The sequence below is a fragment of the Ceraceosorus guamensis genome (genome assembly GCF_003144195.1).
Source record: "Ceraceosorus guamensis strain MCA 4658 unplaced genomic scaffold IE81scaffold_13, whole genome shotgun sequence".
NCBI classification, from domain to species: domain Eukaryota; kingdom Fungi; phylum Basidiomycota; class Exobasidiomycetes; order Ceraceosorales; family Ceraceosoraceae; genus Ceraceosorus; species Ceraceosorus guamensis.
The window spans coordinates 125,628-141,401 of NW_020290008.1; the positions used below are offsets into that span (position 1 = coordinate 125,628).

At 55.1% G+C, this 15,774-nt stretch overlaps 5 protein-coding genes across 5 annotated transcripts; 2 read left to right on the forward strand and 3 right to left on the reverse strand.

Annotated features, from left to right (window-relative positions):
- Window positions 1–2,568: 2,568 nt before the first annotated feature.
- On the reverse strand, window positions 2,569–5,907 carry IE81DRAFT_321560 (cysteine proteinase). The gene is made up of 3 exons (XM_025513383.1): window positions 3,845–5,907; window positions 3,352–3,769; window positions 2,569–3,279 (listed from the first exon to the last, which is right to left on the reverse strand). Exons 1-3 carry the CDS (start codon window positions 5,567–5,569, stop codon window positions 2,738–2,740), a joined length of 2,685 nt encoding a protein of 894 aa, XP_025371320.1. The 5' UTR covers window positions 5,570–5,907; the 3' UTR covers window positions 2,569–2,737.
- A 1,096-nt stretch (window positions 5,908–7,003) lies between these two features.
- IE81DRAFT_36667 (hypothetical protein) lies at window positions 7,004–9,475 on the forward strand. Its single transcript, XM_025517027.1, has 3 exons — window positions 7,004–7,162; window positions 7,233–8,790; window positions 8,868–9,475. Coding segments are annotated over exons 1-3 (2,085 nt in total). The 5' UTR covers window positions 7,004–7,160; the 3' UTR covers window positions 9,393–9,475.
- Window positions 9,476–9,536: 61 nt separating this feature from the next.
- IE81DRAFT_321562 (HAD-like protein) lies at window positions 9,537–11,137 on the reverse strand. The gene is made up of 4 exons (XM_025513384.1): window positions 10,744–11,137; window positions 10,524–10,641; window positions 10,407–10,450; window positions 9,537–10,333 (listed from the first exon to the last, which is right to left on the reverse strand). Exons 1-4 carry the CDS (start codon window positions 10,933–10,935, stop codon window positions 9,785–9,787), a joined length of 903 nt encoding a protein of 300 aa, XP_025371322.1. The 5' UTR covers window positions 10,936–11,137; the 3' UTR covers window positions 9,537–9,784.
- Window positions 11,138–11,982: 845 nt separating this feature from the next.
- Window positions 11,983–13,820, reverse strand: IE81DRAFT_311004 (Fibrillarin). The gene is made up of 6 exons (XM_025512431.1): window positions 13,564–13,820; window positions 13,301–13,456; window positions 12,719–13,231; window positions 12,388–12,620; window positions 12,260–12,303; window positions 11,983–12,181 (listed from the first exon to the last, which is right to left on the reverse strand). Exons 1-6 carry the CDS (start codon window positions 13,571–13,573, stop codon window positions 12,145–12,147), a joined length of 993 nt encoding a protein of 330 aa, XP_025371323.1. The 5' UTR covers window positions 13,574–13,820; the 3' UTR covers window positions 11,983–12,144.
- Window positions 13,821–14,031: 211 nt separating this feature from the next.
- IE81DRAFT_321564 (PLP-dependent transferase) lies at window positions 14,032–15,731 on the forward strand. The gene has a single exon (XM_025513385.1). The coding sequence runs from the start codon at window positions 14,214–14,216 to the stop codon at window positions 15,528–15,530; it is 1,317 nt and encodes a 438-aa protein (XP_025371324.1). The 5' UTR covers window positions 14,032–14,213; the 3' UTR covers window positions 15,531–15,731.
- Window positions 15,732–15,774: the final 43 nt, after the last annotated feature.

Sequence of the window (15,774 nt, forward strand, 5' to 3'; positions counted from 1 at the left end):
GAGTCGGCCTTCGACTGCTGCTGCATGGTCTAGCTGCTGCTGGCTGGCTGCCGCGCCGCGCTGCGCCGCCAATCTCCGAGGGGATGGCCAGCATGGGCGTCTGTCAATTAAGCAGGAACGCGACCCGAGGTTCCTCTCCTGCGCCACATGGGTCGCATTGCATTCACGATCAGCCATCATATGCTCCTGCATCGCATCGCATGAAAGCCAAAGCGGCGCTTCAAAGAATCCTCATTCCCGCCTCCAGCTGTCGGGGTGCCTGAGCATGACTATGATGTATATCTTGAACAGCCATCGAACAGCCGCCGCTCTTCAGCAGGCTTGCTCTTCGCAGTGTGACTGTGCGGGGCATGATGATGGCTACGACGCCACCGAGATCCCGTGGTAGCGTGCATGTGGGCGAGCCACTTTCAGCACGAGAGCGGCGCCCGACTTGTAATCAGCTTCAGGTGCACACTTAAGCAATCGTGTGAGCATGCTAGCTTGGCAGCAGCGATCAGCTAGGATGAGAACTGCTGTATGGATGTATATACATGTTGCCGCTCGTGACTCGCGATCCCGCATGATACCGAATAAGCCTATAGAGTAGCAGTGTGAGTGAGGCTCCTCATGGTGTCTGGCCGAGTCTGTGAGTCCTGTAGTGGACCTTCTGCCTAGCTATCGATCGTCGATCGTCGATGTTAGAAGCGGTGCAATCCGGCTGACTGGTTCTGTGCGTGCCTGAAGTGAGCCGATGCAGTGGGTGGACCGAGCCGCGCAAGCAAGCAAATAGACTTTTAGCGCGTCTTTTCATCTCAGCGTGCGACTGATGGAGCGCGTGTGTTGCATGCAGGCAGAGCGCCTGCATATGCTGACGCTGGTCCGCGGTGAATGCGCGGCTCTGCTGCAGCAGCTATACCCGCACAGGTCTTCCATCCCAGCCCGGCAACTCAGCAAATCAGGAGTGTGCAATTTGACTGTCGTCCCATGTAAAATGGTTTCGCGCGCAACAGCGGGTGCTGCACGGCTGCGACGTGCCGAGCATGCTAGCTTCATCCAGCCCGCCTGATCAGAAGACTCACCCACGCCCATGTCGGCCGCTAAAAAGCGACCTACCGACGTCCAGCATGACGACAAGTAGCACAGCAAACCTTGGCCGACGTCATACCAACCAGCAGTTAAGACCTTCAGAGATACGTAACGGCAAGGTGGGAAGAGGCAGTCATGGCTGTGCTCGTGTCTGTTGCGAAGCGAAAGATGAACAATTCCCTCAGCGATCGCAATCGTGGACCACCCGGCCAACTTGAGCAGAGGCCTGAAGAAATCCGCGGGCTTGTGTCGCTTGCCCGCCGCTATGGTCACTCGTGATTGGAGGCTCGCGCATTCGTAATTGCCTTCCCATCACAGAAGCTACATTCACATTCAAAATCCGTGAGTACACACTTAGCAGTGCTTCTCTACTCCAAGATTCTAGGTTCGCAAAGCCACGCCGCGTGGGGACAGCGCAGAGGTTTGGACCCTATATTGCTGCCGTTCCACCTTGGCGATAAGGTTGTGAATGCGGGCCCGCCACTTTTCGGGCCCGTTCCAGAACGTCGGAGTTACGACGACCGAAGAATACAAGCGTGTTTGTGAGCGCTGCGCGTGCTGCAGCATTGCGGGACGCGGCTCGGGACCGAGCTCGCCGCTCTCTGGCCGGTCCCGCGTGAGCGGAAAAAGGAGTTGCATGAACCACACGCGGTGAGCCGATATCAGGCACGCAATTGCACAATTCGTGATTGGGCGGGTGCCCTTCGACTGCTGCTGCGAACACTCCAAATTTTGATTTGGAGTCTCGCTGGGATCTTGAATAAGGCAGGATGAACATCATGCAGCACACGAAAAGTATCAATTCACCAATCTTGTCACAGTCACAATCAGCCGGAAATGTGAGCGAAACAACTTCTTTGTTGGCCAGCAGGTTCAATCGTTCGCGGGGCTTCGTCTCTATGTACATGTGTTTGGATCGTTCGAACTGAATCGCGATCCGATAGCGGCTTCTTGTAGAGACGAATCAGCCGTTCAAAGTTCATGATTTTCGCTTTGCCTTGAACGCCTCACAGGCCAAAGATCCAAGCTGTTGTCGGGGAGGGGCTTCTGCTTGTGAGCTGACGGCTGAGTGGGCTCATCGCAGCACCAGGGGACAGCCAAGCACGACCGCTAGCGACAAGTTGCAATTGATATGCCTTGCTTCCTTTCGGCTCTCACCCGTGTCGTCTTCTCATTCGCCGTGAGTAAGCGCTACGGACACAGATGAAGCTTTCGTGCACAGACGTGCGGCACGATACTTGAAGCTCCGATTCATTCCCCGCGAGCGAAGTAGGGTGTGGCTTGCAAGAAGGTCCCGCGTAGTCTGGAAGTCTGATCTCGAGCAGCTCCACTTCGACATGCGTCGAGTCAAGCTGTGGACGAATTTTGCGTCGGAAGTTTACCCGCTTGAGCAGAACAAAGAATCCAAAGACGATCTGCTTGCTCGTCATGCTTTCGCGATCCCAAGCTACCACAGATATAGGACACATCCCACAGGTCAACCATCTCAAAGTGGCGGGTACTGGCGAAGCATTTGCGATTTTTTGAGCCACGAACAAGATGTAGTGTACACGACAGCTGCAAAGACAAGGTGTGCGCAACGGGCAGTCTAGAGTCGCAAAGGATGAAGGGAGGCGATGTTTCGCGCAAGAAATGATGAGGGGGAGCTATTGTGGCCGAGGGGGGCGTCTCAGGGGACGATTGCGTTTCCATTGACTGAAATGCCGTCTTGTTTGGGGTGCTTTTTGACGGCAGATTTTGCGGGAGGCGGCGCGGCACCTGGTACCACTCTCTTCTTGGGCGCTGCCGCAGCTTCTGGAAGCGGAGCACCCGTGGCAGTCGCGGGGCTCTGAGCGTGCACGCGTGGTGTCGCACTTCCATTAACTTGCCTCTGTTTACCGTCTCCTCCAGAAACGGTTCGCTGATGTCGCATGCCGTTGACGACCGGCCTGCTGGTTGTTTTCTTGCTGCTGTCACCATCGACCTGGGCCAGAGCGCTTTGCGGCAAGGAATCTTCCCTGGCGTAGAAGAGCAGATAAGGCACGCCCTCGTGCGTGCGTGAAGCTGCTTGCGGTGCAGTCGACGATGCCGAGACGGACGAGGAGGAGCCTCCAGGTGGAGGACAGGCAGACCACAAGACGTCGTCAATGTGCAACCACTCGTTGCCATCCTGTCTGAGCACATCGACAGTATAATGACCGCCCGAGGCGAAGCGGCCGTGGTGGTAGACAACTGTCAACAAAAGAAAGATGGCGTATGGCGTCAGTTACGGCCGCCAGGACAAACGCCTCTTGGTCCCCTCACCTCCAAAGAGTCTATACCGCCGCTTTGCCTCAGCCCTTCTCGAGAGAGCCACAACCTCTTCGGCGACCTCTAGCTGTGTGGAGAACTCGAGCTCTTTGGAGTTCTTGCGAACCTCGCCAGCCTCATAGACAAACCTCTTGAGGTGAAGAACAAGGACGGGTGGTAGACTTTCGATGCATACCGTCTTTGTAGCATCGACCTGGGCACCTCGCGCAGGGCTCCACACGCCAGGAATGATCTCAGGCTCCACCAAGCTTTTCAAGGCGTCCGACAACGTGTGAATGTGCGCAGGCGCTATATCAAGCTGAAGCGGCTGATATGGCTCTAGCGTCACGCTGTCCTTCATGCCGGGAGTGCGCAGAACGGAACGCAACTTTCCACCAAATATCCTCGTGATCGGAGAATCTGACGTAGCCGTCTGAGCGAGAGCGTATCGGGCACTCTCCGTCAGCGAGGTGGTAAGCCACTTCTATCGCCGCTAGTCGCTACTCACTGTCCGGGTATGGGCGACGCGTCCCTTCGTGCCGACCTCCATCCACCCCTCCTCGCCGGGGCTCACTGGTCGACGCAAGACACGCTCTTCCGCGCCTACATCATCCTCGCCTGCTACGCTGTTCTCTTCCGCCGCCACACTCGCCATCAACGCACCGGCGCGGGCTTCTAGCTTTCTCAAAGCAGACAAAAGCTCCTCGTGCAGAGTGTCCAACAAGAAGCCAAGAAACTCCTCCGCGTCTTCTTGATGTCCTCTTCGCATCGTGTCGAATCTCTTCGTGAGGCGCATAGCGTCGTAGACGAAGTCAGGCACGAACGGCTCCGAGGTATCGAGAGCTTGTGCAGAAGGCGGTGCGCCCGAAGGAACCGGATGAAACTCTCGAAGGAATTGTATAATGGCTTCCATCAAAGGCGTCGAGTTAGAGAAGTCAGGCGGAACTTCCGTGCCAACTAGAGTGAATAGATTGACAAACGGCGCGCAATACACAAGGACTTGAAGGATCGCGTTTGCAAAGCAGAAGTTACCCTTGTTGATCATGCCTCGAGGAGCGGTCAAGGGGGCGGCAAAGACGGACTCTGCTGCCCGAAGACGAGCTTCGAGAGTTTGCAGGCGGGCCTGTCTCTCAGTAAGGACTGGGGGTCGGCTTGTAGACCGGCGACTGGCCAAATGTTGCGATGAAGAAGGATGCACACTGCCATTGATCGAGGGTTGACGAGACGTGTCAGGGCTGCCTGCAGTGGATGTGATTGGAGTGGCGACCGCGCTTGAGCTTGACGGTGTAGCGGTGTAGGCCAGAGACTGGGAGCTGCCCGAGCCTGATGCCAAAGTAGCCCAATTCTTCGGAGCGCCCCAGGCTGGTGCTTTGGGCAAAGACGCAATAGAAGCAGATGGCGACGTTGCGGTCGCCGTTGCATCGCTCGTGCTGCTAGCCGCTTTCGAATCGTTCGCTGTGGCACTAGAGGGCAGATTTGAGGCCGACGGGACATATTCTGATGCAGCTGTGAAATCGACGTTCTGCTGATCTGCAGCTACCACGGTACTTGTCTGAGCAGCCACTGCCAAGTTGGCGCTTGTCAAGCTTGCCGGCGCTCGAGAAGCGCGCTGATGTCTATGTAGTGGAAAAGCGGTCTGGGGCAGCGATGGACTTAAGGAGCTGTGCAGGCTCACACCAGGAGCTGTTGGCGCATGTGGACGAGTGTTGGAGAGGAAGATGGTCGGACCCGCAGTATGTGCAAGAGGTTGTAAGAAAGCCAGCGAGGACGAACCTCGTCTGGTCGAGCTCGCCCTATGCCTGCCGTGCCTAGCGATCTGAGCCGAGCCGTCGAGTGTCCTATGTGTGTCATCTTGCTGGCCAGCGTTGTGCGATCTTTCAGGTTGCGATGAGCCATCAGGGCTCGGAGGGGAGCTATCTGCGCCTAATGACCTCCCATTCGAGTTTGCACTGCGGCTCGCTTGAGCACTGCCTGCTGCTACATTGTTGCGTCTCCTCTGTTGAGTTCGAGGAGAAACAGATGAAGACGAGGATGGCAAGCTGCGAGCGGGGACATCCAATCTCGAGTGGGGAGAGAAAGCTACGCCAGCCTCGCCATCCTGATCCTCATAAGGAGACAGAAGTGAGCGCGAAGAAGAGGGAAGGACGAAGCCCGATCTTCTGAAGTCGGAACTATCGGGGTTACTGGCGGTGTAGACGGCCGCGGAAGGACCGGCTACCGACGTCGTGGCCATGAGGCTTGCAACGAGTGGCGGCAGAGCAGCGATGAAGCGAGTTGCTCCTCACTCAGATGTAATCGGCCGCGAGCGAGATTTAGGTGCGGGAAGCGACTTTGCCTGTGTGCGTTGTCACGAAGCCGGACAGCAGGAGGTGCGAGATGTGGACTACCAGCGCAAAATGCCGGTGAAGTCCGCGACTGAGAAGAATATTGTCCCAGCTCTCGATCAAGCGGTTAGCAAATAGTCCAGTCACATGCGCGGTCTTTGATGTGCACCGGAGCAGAGGTCACAGAAACGGTATGGAAGTGATCGAGGAAGATCCATAGGCGAACGTGGGTGAGTTGAGTGGGAGGAGCACAAGGTGGAAAGGACCAATGCGCCGTGCTGCTGAGTGGCCCTCTTCCACTCACGACTCAAGATTTTGACTCGAAATCTCGTGTGACCTGTGACCTCGCTCGATCGCAGCGATGCTCGTTGCTGCAGCCTTGATCAGCAATCAAGAATCACCAATCAAGAATCTTGAATTCGAGGTTTCAAGATCCAACCCGCTCTTTGCGCTAATCACGAATCACGAATTGAACATTCAATACGCACACTTTCAAATCAGTTGCGGCGTCATGAAACTCAGGGTCACGTGGCATTTGCAGCCTTCCAGCGCAGGAAGGAAACAGGAAATGCGTGCAGGCAGAAAGCGCGCTTTGCCGAGATCACCTCGCGATGCATCAATCCTGAATTTGGTCACGAGTCGTGAGTCTCTTCTGCCTCGCGCGACGGGCCCGTGACTCTCTTTTGCTGCTCGTCCTGCTTCCTTCCATCTCAATTCGACTCGCTGCACTTTTGAATAAGAGCTTTGCATACGGCAAGCAAGAAAGTCGCATTGATCAGCGAGATGCAATACGAGCAAGCAACATCTCACACGTAGTCCCACGCTACGAGCATGCCCATGCTACTGCAGAGGATGAGGTGACATGCTTGGAGGATTTCCCTTACATCAGCCATCATTTTTGTTGGCATCCCGTCATCTCCTACTCAACTGCGCGCACGACCTGTCAGATCTTCTCAATCTGCGCTCGGTCCTTTGAGGCGATGCCCAGCACGACACAATCAACGCCCGACAATCTCACACGTACGCTAGATATCTCAAGTTCCCTCGAATCACGCAAGAAGCTGCTTGCTGCAACAGAGACGAGCGAAATGTCTGTGGAGACGGCTGCCAATACCGTGCCGCCTCAAGAAGCTGTGGTACAGCTGGACGAGCATCTCGCCGCAGCGTTACGGACACCTCGAGACAGGTTTTATCTCTTGACCTTGGAAGAGCGATGGCGAGGACTTGACCCCAATCTACCGTGAGTCGCGGGACGCCAAAGACGATGGATCGAGATGAAATGTGTAGAAATGGGCAGAGATACATGCATTACGCGTGAGAGCCGGGGCAGATCTGACCACTACCACTCATTGCCTTTGGGATTGCAGGCAATGGATCCTGCCTCCTGCTCCACTTCATGAGAGAACGCTCGCCGCTCGACTGGCTGCGCATTTGGGCTTTGAGACGAGCACCGCGCCCGGAAACTCCAATGGTCTCCTCGTTAGTCGGATAGGCCGCACAATGTGAGTAGTCAACGAGACCCGCACCCATTCTCCCCGCATTTAGTCCCGCTAAACCTTGACTTGCTTTCAGGCCGTCCGAGAGGCTGATGCAACTCGCAAGACCGCCATCCCCATCTGAGCCTGTCAAATTGCTCTCCCGACCTTCACCTCAGCCGCATGCTCCGGCTCCCTCGGCTTTGAGTGCTCCCGTGCCAAGCCGCGACGTGTCTCGAGCCTCGCCTACAAGTCCTTCCGCATCTAGCAGTGGCACAGCACCCTCATCACAGCCATCCGGTAGCGGCACCGCAGCCCGCACTATGCGGATCATGAAACGTGCGCCTGGCGCTGGAAACGGCAGAGACGCGTCCTCAAGACAAAGTGCGAGGCCGGCGCCAACGATTGGTGAACGAGAAAAGGCATACAAAGAAGCTAGAGAGCGCATCTTTGGTCCTGCGGCTTCCTCGTCAGCTCCTGAGTCTGTTTCGGTATCACGCACGGACAGCCCTGCTAGTGCTGCGCACGATGAGCTCACTCCAGATCCCTCGAGCAAGGAAGCTGCACCGCCAAGTGTGACGAACAATGATCGGCAGTCCAGCACGTATTCGGACGGCGATGCGCGGCCTATGAACAATTCGACGCCGAGTCTACGCTCCACTGCGCCCGCCTTTGCACCCGCAAGTGTGACAGCATGGAGCGCTCAGACAACTTCTTTCTTGCCGGGAATGCCGGCTGGAGGCATGACGGCCCAACCTGGCGGCTCAGTATCGATGTCACAGAAGAGCAGTCAGGATGCATTCAATCCGTTTCCGCCTTCGAGAGGCTCAGCTAGCACTGCTGGGAGCTCAGCGGGTGGCGAGGAATCCAGCGATCGAGATACTCAAGCATCTACGGTTGATGGGGTCGATGCACGGGACTTGGGTCGATGGGACTACGTGCCCGGTGGAAAAGGGGAATATGTTGTTCGGCCTAGATCAGAGCAGGCAGGTCCGGGCACTCCTCCATCATCTGGTTCGCCCACTGCCCGCTTCAACACAAGCTCTAAGACCCCTGGGCCCCACCATGGCGAGCGACCCGAAAGCAACCACGCAGCTCGTGCGCCCTTTGCACCTGGTTCCGCTCGTGTGATTCAACCAAATCAGCAAGCACAAATACCAGATCAGAGCTCAGCTTTCTACCAGTACCCTCAGTACGCGGGATATGGCGCCGACCCCCATTCCTTCTTTCAGATGCAGTACGGTTCCCAGCAGTTGCAGCCAATGTACTACGGACAGCAAGGACAGCAAGTGATGTATCCACAAGCCAATTATGGATACATGCAGTCAGGCTTGCAGCAGTGGCATCAGCCAGTGGCTCAAAGTTCGCCTGATCAGAGTGGCGGGTCGAGCTATCCGCCATTCACCGCCCAAAACCAGGCACATTATCCGGCTCAGCACTTCCAAAATGCCTCGCCTTTGCCGACCGCTAGGCCTGCGGTGGCGCAAGGTGATGACGTCGCAGTTGCGGTGCCGAGTGATGGTGCTGCGCAGCCTTCACGGCTGGACAAGACGGGCGTTAGTAGAGGAAGGGTGCGCGGATTGGGGGAAAGGGCTTTATACGACCCAGCAGCTGGGATGGTCACGCGGACAGCTAGTGACGGTCGACCTTCCATGGTGAGTGTGAGAGACATGTCACAACACTTCCCTTTTCAGGTTTTTACTCTGTGAAATGATATTTTCTTCAACGTCAGACACCATCGGCTTCCGCGTCATCGTCGTCATCCCTTGCCTCGTCTCGATCTTCTAGCGGCCCCGCTGGACTCGGCCGTAAGATTGGCAACGCAACGCATTTGCACCATTCTCTGCCCCCCAAACCGGACTGGATCTCCGGCACGACGCCCTCGCACTCAATTGCGGTCCCGGAACCGACGCCACCAGAAAAGTCGACTAGCCCTAAGATCGAATCCCAACAGACGCTGGAAGCGTCGATTTCCCAGTTCAAAGACCTCTCTCTGGGCGGAGAGTTTGACGGTAACAGCGACGCAGCACCATTGGCACGTACGAGAGAAGCGACCGTGACGCAGGGCTTGGCTCTATCCCCATCAAAGTCGCGAGAAGCAGAATTTCCCGCATTGCCGTTCAACGGAACTGCCGCATCGGCCTTGCCGAAATCTTCTACTTGGGCAGCTAAATCTTCCGCGCACAAGGCCTTCCCCCAGGGTGCGGAGAAAGCCAATGATGGCGCCGAAAGGCAAGAGAACGCCGCGAATATATAAATGTGCGCTGCTTGAAGCGCAATCCGAAAGACCTGGCATCGATTCTCGATTGTGGAACAGCGACAGGGAAAGGACCGAGTGCCGCATGTCTGCTCTGTGCTTGCACCACTTTCTTGATCTACGCGCCACCTACTTTGTATATATACCGGACACCAGACATTCGACATGTCATTGAAGATGAGCGACCTTGCATGCTACGTCTCGTTCGCCCGACGTCGTCGGGGCATGGCACTGGCAGACAGTCGCGCTAGATTTATGCCAGAGTATGCCTGCATTGATGCGCAAGGCTATCAACGCGGAGCTCACATACATGCGAAGCTTGATAATCCGAAGATCATATTCAATCAGTCGGCGTGATGCTGACCAGCAAATGCCTGCGATGGATCCAACAGCTACAACTTTGGTTTCCGAGCATTCTTGGCCATCTCCGCTTCTCTAATTCTTTCTTTCTCGAACTCGACCTGGCGCTCATCGAGCAATTCGATGCCCGTCTCTTGTTCCAACTGCCTGAGCGCTTGCAGACAAGATGCGGCGCTGACGCGGATGGTCCTGATTCCTAATTTGGCAGCTGCTTTGAGATTGTGACCAATATCGTCCAGAAACACCACCTCGTCCGGTCTGACTTTGAGCTTGTCCAGGGCGTACAGATAGATACCTTCTTCCGGTTTGCGCATTCCAACTACTGCGCTTTCAATGTACTCGTCGAAGAAGTCCCGTATCCTTTGCGACTCTTTTGAAATGCCTAGATGCTCCAGCTCTTCTTCCAATGTGGGGGCGTGTGCAGACTCTCCACCGCTGTTTTCCGGCGATGCGGCGGTAGGTGGAGCAAAGTTGTTGGTCAAGGCTGCAAGACGAAACTTGCCCGATGCTCGAAGACGCTTCAAGGCTGTCTCCATGAGAGGGTCTATCCTGGTCGATTGCTTCATCATCAGCCCGAACAGCTGAGCAAGGGAAGAAGTTTGTCAAGACGATGAGCACATAGCTGCCGCAGCCAGCGACCGTGTTCACACTTACGTGCCGGCCGTCGATCTGCAAGTCCGTTGGCAACTGAGGCACCTCTGTGTTTACGGCGTCGCACGCGCGTCAGCACCTCGTCTCGCACCGATGCTTCTGACAAACAGACTGACTGACCTCTCCTCCTCGCCTTGCAGAACTCAGTGTACCACCTGTTCATGCTGTTCAAGTCGCTCAACTCCTCTCCAAAAGTCTTGTAGAAAGCGTACAAAGCCAATTCGCTCCTTTCGAAACGCTACGGCGATGCTCGCGGAGCAAAAGAAGCGGATGAGTCAGCCGATGGAGCCGAGTTCGATGGCTTGTAGGGGCGCTCGAGGGTATGGTGACGCATACACACCTGAAACGCTCCCTTGCGACCTCGCGCTGTGATGCCGACGTTGATGTAGTCATGCGGCAAGCCCTTCTCCTGCTCGTAGAGGTTGATGCCCACCAATGGTGATCCCACCACTACACCTCCAATGTCAAAGATGATGGCGCGGGGAGGCACCATTGCCCGAAGAAAGGGATTGTTCTCGTTGCCATCACCCATGGCCGAGCTTTAGCGTCAGAGAACACCTATAGAAGCTGTTCGAGTCCGTGAACCGTCGTGAAGTGATCGAGCGAGTCGTCAGTGGCGCTTTGCCTCCCTTAGGTCTGGACAAGAGCAGCTTCGGCGGTCTTAAGAGGTGGGAACAGCGCTGCTGCATCGGTGATTGTGAGCACACTCAAAGTGGTGAATCACAAATTATCAGAGACTCGTGATCACTCACTCTCAACTGGAATCACGAAAAGTGCGCTGCTAGATGCGCGCGCGGCCTATACCGGTAGACCGGCCCGAGTCAAGACGGTAAAATCTATGCGGAGATAGATGAGTTTGAGTCACGAGTAGTACCACGCCAGCAGGCACCCTGATAGGTTCACGAGTTTCGCACACTTCTCACGTGATTGCATCCAGATTCCTGCTCCACTCAAGACTCAAAACTCACTTTGACGCTTGACTTTTGACTTTTGACTCGTGAATCAGACTCGCTTGACTAGGATCTTTTCGAATCAAGAATGTGAATATCACAGATCAACAAAATTTCTTTAATTTCAAGATTCAACGGTTCTTGATTGTGATTCGATGACGAATTCGTGAATTTTGTATCTCTGCACCACACTCGTGACTCTCGACTTACACGCGTATCGGGTTTGCAAGTCCTCGCTCGAGTCGTCGCTCTTCTGGTGAGTGCCGAGTTGAGTCTCATTCAAGATTCACATCAACAGCTGCACGCGCGAGCTCTAGTGCTCGCAGCTATATCACCCATAGCACGAAGACGTCATCATGACCTCACTGAAGTCGAGCTTACCGAGTCACCGCTCTCACTAAATCCCTTACCAATGACGGATTGGATGCCTACCCACTTCACGCGTAATCCAAGTACTTCCTGATCAGATCTTGATCGCAAGCTGAAAATGTTGCGTTGACGGCGTGTTGATCGCTGTGAGGTCGCCAAGCTGCAAGCACGGAGATGCTTGCTCGAACGCTGACCGACCGACATCTTCTTGAGTGTCTGACGTCGTCAAAGCGAGACGGAGCATCACCAGCACGAGTAGGCGCATTGGTACAGAGCATGAGCATTCGATCAATGATGAGCGAAGAGACGAAGTTCTCGTCGGAATGAGTCATCAAGCGACGGAGTGAGAAGACGAGCCGCCGAAACAGGTTGAGCAAGCCGCAATGGACTTGCTCGCAAGGACACAGAACAAACGCGCGCGATCACGCTCTGAATTGGGCGACGACGACCGCGTGATCCCTTTCGAAGAGGAAAGATGAAGCAGGCAGTGTCAGCCGAGCATTGGGCGCAAGTGTTTGATCACAAGGACGCGCTCACTTTTGGAAAGGCTCGAGAGTCAACAGCTCTCTGGGCTTGAAGGACTGCGATCGGAGTGGAATGTATGAGTGATGTCCAAAGCCAATGCGCAAAGGCAACAAGCCAATTGGCAATTTCAAATCACTTACGCTCTCCTGCAGCTTTTTGACCTCGGATTGGTACACCGCCTCTGGTGCCGCTGTTGAATCGATACAGCTGGCCTTGATGCTGATGACGGCGTGGCCCTGGTCTTTCAGAAAGTGGGAGCTGTTCAATGCCACGATACGAGATTGATCCGGCTGGGCGACGTCTGCAAAGACGCAGTCGACCATGCCAACAAGCATCCTGTACTTTTGAGGGTGTCGGGCATCTTCGATGATGGCTGGAAGCAAAGAACAACAAGGAGACACAGATGAGTCATAATTTGCTCCACTACTTGACTGCAACCACTACTTCCATCACTGCTGTCCAAGCACTCACGGATGACATTCGTTCGCTTCTTTGCCATGTTGATCAGATCTCTTCCCGATCTGTGACTGAACTCTACTGCGAACACAACTCCGGTTGGGCCTACGATGTCCGCGACGTGACTGACACTGGTTCCACTTGCTGCACCAAGATAGAGCACCTTGTTTCCCGGCTTGATGTGAATGTTGTCCAAGCCGCCCAAGACACCAGCTGCCAATTTGGATCTGAATGGATTCCACACTCTGTATTCGGTCTTGCTAGAGACACCGGACTCGTCCGTGGCCGGCGTCTCGACAGAAATTCTCTTTTCCCCATACACCGAGTCTCCGGGAACCAAATTCCTGGTGACAAGAAGGTGCTCCTTGCCCTCAGCCACAAAGATGCCTTCATGCCTGTGAGGTTTGACGATGACGTTGGAACCACCCTTTGCGCCACCTCTGGCACCTCCACGCGCACCGCCCCGACCGCCGCGAGGTGCACCTCTGCCTTTTCCACCGGGTGCTCCCCTTCCACCGCCGCGTCCACCTGTGATGCGGAGAACCGTTCGAGTCAAATTCGACACTTCGCCAGGAACACGCAGAAAAATGCACTCACCGCGACCTGGAGGTCCACCTCTGCCACCTCTGTCTCCCCCACCGAATCCGCCTCTACCGCCACCTCGTCCGCCGCGATCACCGAATCCACCACCTCTGGGTGCTCCGCGTCCACCACCAAAGCCACCTCTTCCTCCACCACGTCCACCTCGATCCCCTACAAAAGCAAGCGGGAGAAGTAGTCAGCAAGTGTTTGAGCGGCGTCGCACGATGTAGCATTGCACCTGCACTGTTGACTACTTTGTGCGAGTGGCGGCCACTCACCGAAAGCCATGGTGTATTGCTGGTGTTCGACAGTCGCTCGAATGTGTGCCTGTGTGTCACCCGACTCGGCTAGAGCCCAGATGTTGTGAGCCGTTCTTTGCGTGTCGGTCAGAGCTATGTAGTCTGTTGAACTTCGAGGGCCACACAGGATAGAGCGATGACTTGAGCGCGGTGCTGTGGAAGTGGACAAATCAAGGACAAGGAGCCCTTCCTTTGCCTTTTGGCTTGCTGCAGCATGCTGCAGTCACAGATCCCAGTCGTGATGATGAGTTTCCTGAATTTCTTGGACCAGCCGTCAAAAAAGTTGCTGCAACTCCCACGTGGTGGAAATCGCTCCAATCGCTGATGCACCCCAAGTCGCGCCCCCATTCGCCAATTCTCGTGCGAGTCACAACAACGCACGAAGCGAAGAGCTGACTTCTCGTCACGTGCAGAGGTTACACTTCCTGCTCCACTGCTTTTCTCAAACTACGACTCATCAAGATTCAAGGCCGATGCGGTGCTTTTTGGTGAATGACTCGACCTTGGGATTCGCCTTCACCAAAGCCACTCAGAACTGATTGATCTCGCTCCTGGTGTCGCGCGCGTAAGCTTCCTCCTCTCCCATCACTCGCACGACCGCCCCGGCACTCGTCTGTCATCCATTCATCATGTCAACGCCGGACGACAAGCTCACGCTGGACATCAGCAAGAGGGAAGGAACCATCAATCTCGGAGCTGGTCCATCCTCTCTCCCTACGTCTGTCCTGCTAGAAGCCGCACAAGGCATCTTGGATTTCTCTAGCACAGGCATGGGCCTAACCGAGCTGTCGCATCGATCGGGCACATTCAAAAAGGTCATCGAGTCAGCCGAAGAGGATCTGAGAAAATTGTTAGACATTCCAGAAAACTACGCCGTGCTCTTTATGCAAGGCGGAGGAACTGAACAATTCAGCGGGACGGCGTTGAATCTGTTGGCTAGTCACGCTATCGCACATCCAGACTACGTCCAGCAACACAATGGACAGGGGCCTGCGCTGGACTATGCCGTTAGCGGAAGCTGGAGCGCCAAGGCTCTCAAAGAGTCCAAGAGGCTCGGCGGCAACGCCAAGGCCGTCTTCGACTCTCGCAAGCTGGAAGGTTCAGACGGAAAGTTCGGCATCATTCCCCCCACGTCGACGTGGCAGCTGAGCGGAGTGGATGGCTCAGGCAAGGTTGCGAGCAAAGATGAATTGCCAGCCATGCTGTATTACTGCGACAACGAAACGGTGGATGGGGTGGAGTACACTCCCGCTTTCCCAATCGATCAATTACCCAAGGAATATGCTCAGAACGTACCCATCGTGGCCGATTGCAGTTCCAACATTCTCTCTCGCAAAATCGACATTGCAGCTCATTCCATTGTCTTTTTTGGAGCTCAAAAGAATGTCGGGCCGGCAGGCGTGACCATCGTCATCGTCAAGAAAGATCTGATCGCTCGAGATCCCGATGAAGGAGTTTCGAATGGAGGTCCAAGGATCCCGACTACGCTGGCATACAAGCATCATGCAGACGCAAACAGTCTCTACAATACACCCCCAATGTTTGCCATCTACGCATCAGGTCTCGTGTTCGCCGATCTGCTCAAAAGTAAGGGCGGAGTCGTTGGAGCATCTCAACGCGCGGACATGAAGAGCAGAGCAGTGTACGACGTGATCTCGAAAAGTCAGGGTGTCTTCGCTGCGACGGTCAAGGATCCAGCCAGCAGGAGCAGGATGAACATCTGTTTCAGAATATTGGCACGCGACGGAAAGACGCCAAACAATGAGCTGGAAGAGAGGTTCATTAAGCGATGCAGAGAAAAGGGCATCGAGCAGGTCAAAGGTCACCGTTCCGTCGGAGGGATCAGAACCAGTCTTTACAACGCCGTCTCCCCCGAGCAGACGCTTGTTTTGGTTGATGTCATGAAGGCCTTTGCGAAAGAAGTCCAAGACGAAAGGCGAGCCTGAAGGCGCTATTCTTTGGAATCAGAAACCACTGACATGTTGTCATGAATGCATGCTTGTCGATAGAGCGCAGTGGTTCAGCCATTCGGTCTGTGTATACAACGCTCAGAGGAGCATGCTTTTGGGAAGTTGCGTCGTGTAGGGAAATGGGAATAGCAGAGGTTCGCAGGTCGCGTAATAGGCTCGATTGGGCAGAGGTAGCTGGGAAAAAAGTGCCCAATGATGGAATGCTAAAGGAATCCTCAGA

Bases quoted from the DNA above. Each gene is read 5' to 3' on its own strand.
- IE81DRAFT_321560 (XM_025513383.1), bottom strand. From the start codon at position 5,569: ATGGCCACGACGTCGGTAGCCGGTCCTTCCGCGGCCGTCTACACCGCC. The intron at 3,770-3,844 runs GTGAGTAGCGAC...GCTCTCGCTCAG, and splicing joins GCGTCGCCCATACCCGGACA to ACGGCTACGTCAGATTCTCC. The intron at 3,280-3,351 runs GTGAGGGGACCA...TTTTGTTGACAG, and splicing joins GCGGTATAGACTCTTTGGAG to TTGTCTACCACCACGGCCGC.
- IE81DRAFT_36667 (XM_025517027.1), top strand. The intron at 8,791-8,867 runs GTGAGTGTGAGA...CTTCAACGTCAG, and splicing joins GTGACGGTCGACCTTCCATG to ACACCATCGGCTTCCGCGTC.
- IE81DRAFT_311004 (XM_025512431.1), bottom strand. The intron at 13,232-13,300 runs GTGAGTGCATTT...TCCGCATCACAG, and splicing joins AGGTGGACCTCCAGGTCGCG to GTGGACGCGGCGGTGGAAGG. The intron at 12,182-12,259 runs GTGAGCGCGTCC...CCTCTTCGAAAG, and splicing joins ACTCTCGAGCCTTTCCAAAA to GGATCACGCGGTCGTCGTCG.
- IE81DRAFT_321564 (XM_025513385.1), top strand. From the start codon at position 14,214: ATGTCAACGCCGGACGACAAGCTCACGCTGGACATCAGCAAGAGGGAA.
- IE81DRAFT_321562 (XM_025513384.1), bottom strand. From the start codon at position 10,935: ATGGGTGATGGCAACGAGAACAATCCCTTTCTTCGGGCAATGGTGCCT. The intron at 10,642-10,743 runs GTGTGTATGCGT...GCATCGCCGTAG, and splicing joins GTCGCAAGGGAGCGTTTCAG to CGTTTCGAAAGGAGCGAATT. The intron at 10,451-10,523 runs GTCAGTCAGTCT...CCGTAAACACAG, and splicing joins CTGCAAGGCGAGGAGGAGAG to AGGTGCCTCAGTTGCCAACG.